This window comes from Dipodomys spectabilis, unplaced genomic scaffold (assembly GCF_019054845.1).
Source record: "Dipodomys spectabilis isolate Male_0828 unplaced genomic scaffold, ASM1905484v1 ptg000019l, whole genome shotgun sequence".
Classification (NCBI taxonomy): domain Eukaryota; kingdom Metazoa; phylum Chordata; class Mammalia; order Rodentia; family Heteromyidae; genus Dipodomys; species Dipodomys spectabilis.
In genome coordinates this window covers 23,673,796-23,682,078 of record NW_024870696.1, presented here as the reverse complement: position 1 = coordinate 23,682,078, position 8,283 = coordinate 23,673,796, and the positions used below count along the sequence as shown (strand labels likewise).

Here is an 8,283-nt window from a genome sequence, read left to right as displayed (position 1 = left end):
GGAGAGGACCTGCCAGAAGTTGCCTATCCCTGTAGGAAGGGAAGTTCCTTTCTGGGCAAATTTGGAAACACTTCCTTTGGGAACTTCTCGGCAGTGGGGTCTGGCTTTCCAGAGCTTGCCTTCCTTTGTTTGCATTCCTGGGTCCTCAGTTAGTTGGCTTCCCCAAAATCCCAGGGGGAGGGGGCTTTCTGAGCGGGCGGCTGAGCCAAGCTGGAGAAGCTGGAGAAAGGACCGGTGGAGGCCACAATCCCCGTGCTCTTCGGATGCCACATTCGCCACCAAGTTTTGCTAGCACGCCATGGGGCTCCATGCTGTAGTGCGGCGAGCTGTCACCAGCTTCTTCTCTTCCCCCATTCCCTCTTCTCTTCCCCCTCCTTCCACCTGCAGCCCAGCCCCCCCCCCCCATCCATTTCTCAGGAAAATAAATCTCTGGGTGGAGGCAGGGAGAGTAGATCTCAGAGAACCCTTCTGAATACATGTCTATATTAATGAATTATTAACTCAGCCACCCGTGACCTTAAACCTAGAAACAGGAGCAGGCTGGGCAGACAGGAGAGCCGCTGAATCCTTTATTGGCCTCCTGTCAGAGGCGGCGACCGCGCGTTCCCATCCCCCACCGGGAACAAATAATTAATATGAAAGGCAAACTTTTTAATTGCATGTCAAACGAAATCGCACAGGGGGTCCCGCGGCGGACAGGTTCCCCGGTCTCCGGCCCCTTCCCGCTCGGGCCTTTCTCCCCTCCTCGGCCCCTCCCAGCTAAGGATACAATAGGTTTCCTAAGGATAATTTTCGGGGTGTGCGTTGTGGGGGAGGGGGAGACAATGCTCAAGAACATGATGAATTTGGGTAGTTCATTTATCGACCCGGCCTCCGCTTCCCACTTGTTTTTATTTTAGAGGCCATTAATCAATGAAGAAAAACACCACCGCGCCCCCACCCCGCCACCCCCGTTTGCATTTGATACACTCGCGCTCCTCGCTTATTCCCGTGGAACAAATTCCCAGCAAATATTCACCCATCGATTCGGGAGCGATGGATTTACACACACACATACACACACACACACACACGTCCGACCGCTTCCTACGGGGTCCAAGTGATTTGTTCCTCGCGGGTCTGCGGGCTGCACGTCCTGGCGATCCGGGCACACCCCGGAGGTGAGCGCGCCGCCGCGGCGGCCCAAGCGCAGGCCGGGGTCGAGGGCGCGCGGCCGGGGCGGGCCCGGGCCGGGAGCCGCGCCACGCCGCGCCGCCCTGCGCCACGCGTCCCGGGTGTGCGCGCCACGCGCGCGCGCCCCGTCTCCAGCCTCCCCATCCGCGGGCCTTCCCAGGGCTCTCTCGCTCCCTCTGATTTTGTCCGTCTGCGCTCGGGGACCCGGAGTCGCCGCGTCTTCCGGCTGGGAGTGCTTGGGCGGGCGGGGCAGGGGCTCGAACCTGGGACTCCGTGGAGAGGAGCCGCGGGAGAGGGAGCCTTCCCCCACCTTCGCCGCCGCCTGTCCGGCCCGGGTCTCCGGCAGCACCACCCACCCCACCGCGGCCGGGCGGAGGATGGCGGGGAGGGGGGCGCGCGCGCGCGCGGGAGTTCACACCCGGCACCCCACGGACCCCGATCGGAATCGGCCTCCACCGCCCACGTCCTGAAGCTGCCGCGCTCGCCTCGCTCAGCCTCGGCGCCCCCCGGCTGGAGGCGCTGGGAGGTCGGGGAGACGCCTTTCCCCGCCGCTGCCGGGCGCACGGAGCGCGCACTGAGCGCCCGCCTCGCGTCCAAAGCCTCGTTAACCACGCGGCTCATCTCACTGAGACGAGAGGACACGCGCACGCACGCACGCACACGCGCTTCCCACGGTGCGGGTGGCAGGAGACTTCGAAGCCGTGTCTGCAGCCTGTTGGGGGGAAGGAGGCCGTGGGGGTCCGTGGGCTCTCCAGGTCCGGGCCCCGCGCGTGGAAGGGGCCGGCTCCGGGCAGACGAGAGGAGGCCGGGATGGGGGTGCGTCGCCGAGGCTCCCCGCCTCTCCCTGCGAGCGGTCACGGGCTGGCTGCGAGCACGCGGGGAGGAGGGGGGCGTTCCTCCCCCGGCCCAGCAGCCGCGCGTGCGGCGGTGCGGGCAGCAGAGGAGGACGAGGGAGGCCGGAGCCCGGTCCGCGGCCCTGCGCCGAGCGCTCGGCCGAGGGCGGCGTGGCTGCCCGCGGGCCCACGGCGGGCTGCCCTCGCGGGGGTCGCCGCTCCCGCCGGGGATGACGGGTAACCCCGTCGTGGGCACGCCGGCCGCGGCGCGCGCCGCCCAGCTCCGCTCCAACCCGGACGGAGGCGTCGCGCGTGGCCCCCCAAGTCGAAGCGCGTTTCCCGGAATCGTACCACACACGAGGGGAGCGAAGAGGAGGAAAAACATTAGACTCTTTATTAACCGTTTCGCGTGGCGACGGCTCAATAAACGTGTGTTCTGGGCGGGGTTGATCTGCGGCCGCCCGCCCGCCACGCGTGCCCGGGACAGCCGGGCCGGCGCCCGCCGGATCGTGCACGCCGCACTGCGTGGCGAGGGCGACCAGCCCGGGGCGGCGTGGGCGTCCCCCCACCCCCGCGCCACCCCCGCCGGGCGGAGGGAGCTCGCCGGTGACCCGGTCCCGGGCCAGCTGTGTCCAGACGCGGCTTTGAGTACCTGACTCGGGGCCTTGGCTGAGCTCCCGGACGTGACGACCCCACGGCGGCGCCTGCAGCACCCACCCCCGCCCCCGCGAGGATTTAGGGCAGAGGTGGTTTGGCCGCTGTGTGACTCTGACACCCCACCCCGCAGCACCCCGGGAGCATCGGAGCCGGGGACGACCCCCCCACCCCCCGCGGGCTCGGGCTCCGCACCGACTCTCCCCGCCGGCCCCGCGCGGACACGCGAGCGCTCGCGGGGACGCACGCCGCCGCCCGCGCCTCCGCGGCTTACGCGGTTCGGGCCCGGAGCCGGCGCCCGGGAAAGAGCTGGACGCACGGACAGAGGCGGCCGCAGAGCCCGGGGGCGCGCGCCGGGGAAGCGCGGGGCTGCGCGGGAGGCCCGGCCCACGACGGATCCGCGCACGAGAGGAGCCGGGGCGGTCCGTGGGTCCAGCCCAGTTAGCACTTCCTTCCCCCTCCCCTCCCCTCGGTTCAGCCAGCCGCCCGCCGCCTCCCCCTCCCCCTCCCCCCTCCCTCCCCGCCTCCCTCCCTCCGTCTCTCCGTCTCTCTCGGTCTCTCTCAGACACACACCGCACACGCACGCACACACTTGTATTTTGCGCTGTCGTAAAAGCCACGTGCGCGGCCGGGAGCTGCCAGAGCGGAGCGGCGGGGTCGGCCCGCGGCGGCTCCTTCCTGCGCCGGGGGCCCGCCCGCACCCCCGCGCCCTCCGCGGGGCCACGCAGCCCTCGCCGGGACCCCGCGGGAGGGCTCCCGGCGGCCCGATCGCCGCGGCGCTGCCCCCACGCGGCCCGGGGGCATGTAGCGCGCCCCGGACCCCCGCGCGCGCTCACGGCCGGAGTCCCCGGCCCACACGCCCGCACCCGCCGGCGGCCCGGCGGCTTCAGGTACGGGGAGGGGAGGGTCGCCCGGGGCTCGGGAGGATGGAAGTCCCGGGCTGGGGTCGGCGGCGGGGGCGGGGGCCGGGGGAGGCCCGGCGAGACCGACCCGGCGCCCGCGCCCCGGCCGGCGCTGCGCCAGTCCGCCCTGGGGTCGGCGGGCGGGCGCCGGCCGCGGGCGGGGACGGCGGCCCGCGGCTGAGCGGTGCGGGGCAGCGCCGCGTGGTCCGGCGGGCCAGGAGGGGGGACTGGGGGGGGGGGGGGGAGACGGGCAGCGCCGGGCGCGCGCCGCTTCCTGTGCGCGGCGCCGAGGCTCCGGAGTAAACTTTGCGCCCCGGCCGAGTTGTGGGCGAGGGCGAGCGGCGGACGCGGGCCGGCGGCCCGGCAGCCCCGGGGCTCCCGCCGCCCGAGCCGGGGCCCGTCTCACGCGCGCCCTCCTCGCCCTCCCCTCCCCAGCCCGAGGCGCCCGACATGCTGAAGCCCGGAGACCCCGGCGGCTCGGCCTTCCTCAAAGTGGATCCAGCCTACCTGCAGCACTGGCAGCAGCTCTTCCCCCACGCGGGCGGCGGCGGCGGCGGCCCGCTCAAGGGCGGCGGCCCCGCGGGGCCCCTGGGCGCGCCGCAGCCCCTGCCGCCGCCGCCGCCGCCGCCCCCGGAGCGCGCCGAGCCCCAGCCGGACGGCCTGCGCCCGCGGCCCGCCTCCCTCTCCTCCGCCTCGTCCGCCCCGGCGTCTTCCTCCACGGCCGCCTCCTCCGTGTCCTCCTGCGCCGCGGCCGCCGCCGCCGCCGCCGCCCTGGCGGGCCTCTCCACCCTGCCCGTGGCCCAGCTGCCCGTGTTCGCGCCCCTCGCCGTGGCCGCCACCGTGGCCGCCGAGCCGCTGCCCTCCAAGGACCTGTGCCTGGGCGCCGCCTCGGGCCCCGGGCCGGCCCAGGGCGGCGGCGGCGGCGGCGGGGACGGCCGGGGCGCCCCGCGCTTCCGCTGCAGCGCCGAAGAGCTGGATTACTACCTGTACGGCCAGCAGCGCATGGAGATCATCCCGCTCCACCCGCACACCAGCGACCCCAACAACCGTACGTAGCCGCGGGGCTCACGCCCGCCCGGGCCGCGCCGCCGCCGGAGCGGGCGCGGGTGGGCCGGGGAGGGATCGGCGGGGGTCCCGCCGGCCCGGGGGCGCCGGGGGCCGTCCTGGCGGGGAGATGGTGTCCCCGCCCGGGTCCCGCGCGCCTCTCGGGCCGATCGATCGCGGTGGCCAAAGTTTTCCGGCGTGGGAGGAGGAAGATGGGGTGGCCGCAGTGGCATCTTGGGGTTCGCCCTGTCCCATCTCTTGACCCTTCCTGCTCGCACAGCTCCGTAGGGATTGGGGGCGCTGCAGCCGCCCGTGGCCCGGCCCGGCGTCCGCCCTCCCGCCGCGCGGTGCTCCGGGACCCGCGGGTCACTGACCGGCAGCACGGGACGGGCGTGCTTCCCGGCCCCGCCGGGCCCGAGGGGGACCGGGGTGGCGTAGCGGACGCCGGGGAGCACGGAGATCGGCGATTGTTTCCCCACCCCGGGAATTAACTGTCAGGCTTGGTTTGGGGGGGGGGCGGCCTGAACCCCGGGCCTGGCGGCCCTCCTTTGGGTTGTCAGTGAGTCTGCGCCCTTCCCGAGGACAGGCCGCCATGCTTGGGTATAGTCTTAGCTGGAAAAGGAGGGAAAGAAGAGCGCCCGCTACTTCACCCCCAGGGTGTGGACGTCCGGGGCCGGGAGGGTCCTGCAGGACCCCGCATTCACCGAGCGCCCCGGTCCCGCACGCGCGTGCGGCCCACCGTGCTCCGCCTGTTTCTTTCTTTGCCTCTGAAAAGTTCCTGGTGACAGTGGTTTCCAGGAAGCGTCTTCTTCTCTGGCACCAGGGCATGGTAACCGCCTAACCTGAGATCCGGACTTCTGGGGGTCACAATCTTAAATGCTTGTCCCAAGTGCACTCTAGTGTGCTGTTTTGAAGCAGAACCCCCAGTGAAAACTCCAGAGTGTGCGTTGCTTTGTTTGTATCTGCTTCTCTCTGGGTCAACTCAGAAGCTGTGGCTTGTTTACTCCTTTTTTTGGGGGGGGGTGGTGGTTAAGTGTTACGTGTGCTTCCAGAGACCTGTGGGGATGGGGGTGAGGTCCAGGCAGGGAATCACGTTTCAGAGATCAGCCTTCCTTCATTTGTTTTCTCCAGCTCACCCTTTCGTCTGGCTTCTGTGAGGAAAAGTCATCACGAAGGTTTACTTTTTGAGATATTTTGAATAAGTTGTTTCTTGCGGAATGTCTGTTACTCCATAAATGTCTTGATTTTCTGCAGGAGAGGAGTGTCTTTAATTGGATTGCTTTGGGTTCCCAAAGTCATTGCTTCGATTCAAGGAAACCCAAACCCAAACACTGTCTAGTGACTGAGATGTATTAGTGTTTTTACAATGGTTGGAGATAATTTTTTGTGGTGGATAATAATTACCAGCAAAAAGAGCAAGTGTATTTACCCCCTCTTCCTTCTAGACTCTTGACGGTAAAGTACTGGTTTTAAATGGGAATTTCGATTCCAGTTTCCTGTGCAGTTAAGAACACTTGTGTTTCAGGGAGTCAGAACATTTCTTTTTACAATTATATTGCCTAGATAGATTTTAAAAAACGCTATTTCCTAATGAATCTCTTGCAGTTTTTGTTATCAGAATAGTTCTTTAAAACCTGTGAGATAGAAAAATAAAAATGCGTTGGAAAAGGCATTTCTTAGAGCAAAGGGAAGTAGTCATCGAAGGCTGGAAGTTTCTTATCGGGCTTGCAGTTTCTTTTCTGAATTAAATCTGTGTTGGAAAAAAAAATACCAGCAGCGTAGCCTCCACTTGAAGCGCTGGCTTTATGTCAAAGTATCTGTGTTGTTTATAATGCAGTCTTGAGGTTTAAGACATTTCGCTGAGGAGAGAGATGAATCAAGGAAGAATGAGGATGGATTACCAACTAATAGATGGCCATTGCGCCAGTTTATTACCTACGTTATCTTTTTTTCTGGATGGAGGAAATGAATTATTTTATTTAAATCACTCATATTTCATCCATCTCCTTTGGAGTGAACCAGTGTTCAGTGTTCAAGAGAAAAGATGGAAGGGAAAGGAAGTTTGGTCATCTTAAAGTTACACCTCAAGTTGCTCGCTAATTAAAGAGCTTTTAACAAAAATAAATAGAAGACTAAATTAGCTGTGGATAACATGGGAGACCAGGCCTCCCATTCTTCCAGGAACGTTTTTGAGCAAGCATACTTAGTTATTATTTTGAAACAATGGAGTGTGTTTTATTTATCAAAATGAAAAACGATTGAGTCTAACTAGGTACTTACACCAAGTCCGAAATGCAGAGACTGGAGAATATTTCCCTAGGCTTGGGAAGCTAGTAGGTGGGTACCTTGAAAGATTGAAATCAGAAGCAGATGCTCAATTCGTGTGTGTGTGTGTGTGTGTGTGTGTGTGTGTGTGTGTGGTGAGAGGCAGGGTTTGCGCAGAAAGGGGAGCATCTAGTTATGTGTAGATTTCACCAGTCTCCATTTCGCCTTTTTTTTTTCTATTGCTGTTTTGCTCTGAAAGAATTAGGTGAGTGACCCCTTTATTTTGTCACTTTTTATGTAAAAGGATGCTGACTTGTTTCACCTTTTCTTACCAGGCAGAAAAGTTCCCTCCACGGTTCCCCCTTCCTCGAGAAGAGTAACTTTGCCTGGGATTGGCAACACTCGATATTGTTGCTCTATAAGAAAAGAACTCTGCCCAACTCATTTCACTGGAGACTTGATTGGCATCCGTTGCAAATGTCACAGCAAATGATCTTGGTAGTCCTTGCACACAAAAAGCTTTTAAAAAACAACCCAAACTGCAAGTTAGCCAGAGTGAACTCTGTGCAATGATTTCTGTTATCTAACTGCATGCATCAACTTACTCGCTGATTGAGGGATACTTTCTACTGAGCTCTGTGAATGCTTAGTTGTTGCTGCTACCGTCTTCTCTTAAAAGTCAAGTGCTGTGCAGTGTAATACCTGGACAGGGGGGAAGGGAGCTCTCTTCTGGGTATTACTGCCCTCATTTGCTGCTAGGTTGCCTGAAGCCATTGATTCCCTCCGGCCCCTTCTTTTCGGGTTCTGGAAGCTGGTACCGTTGTATGAGACCTTGTCATTCCACTTAGAGGATGGAGAGAAGCAATCCCAGGAGCATCTGGGGTATGTGTGGAGGACCCGGATCTTACCTTGGCAGAGCCAATTAGCTTTTCATACCTTTGTGTGAAGTTCTTCCCTAGTTCCAGAGAAGGAAGCGTAAAAATTAAACCTGTTGGGGTGTCTTTTAAGGGGAGAGTTGGGGCGTGCAAGCAATTTCCCCAAGTGGGGAGGGGAGTCTCTAATCCCATGATGATTTAAGGGGATGCTTGTGTGCCAGAAACAGAGCCAGTGTGCACGGCAGTGTGTGCACGCCGGTGTGTGCACGCCGGTTTGTGCACAGCGTGGGTCGGAGGCTGGGTTGGCAGCAATGGTCCATTTGCTTAGGGGTTGAGAAGAGCTGGAGAGAGGAGAGCTGACCCAGGTTTGGGTTGGTTGTCTGTCTGGTTGTGGTGAGCCCTACTGTGAGATTTGGGAAAGAGACCTGGGGGGTTGGGGGGAGGCGAATGCTTTCTAGACCTTACCTTCCCCAGGATTTTCCCCTTCGGGCTGGGAAGAGGAGGTCCTGTTGGAGCAGCGTGGAGTGAGTGGTCCAC

General features: G+C 62.7%; 1 protein-coding gene across 1 annotated transcript in view; it reads left to right on the top strand.

Annotated features, from left to right (window-relative positions):
- Positions 1-3,969: 3,969 nt before the first annotated feature.
- The window catches only part of Prdm6 (PR/SET domain 6), a 103,894-nt gene continuing 99,580 nt past the window's right edge, over positions 3,970-8,283 (top strand). Inside the window, exon 1 of the mRNA XM_042674501.1 lies at positions 3,970-4,610. Coding sequence (XP_042530435.1) covers positions 4,013-4,610 — 598 coding nt within the window. The 5' untranslated portion in view covers positions 3,970-4,012. The remainder of the gene's footprint in view (positions 4,611-8,283) is intronic.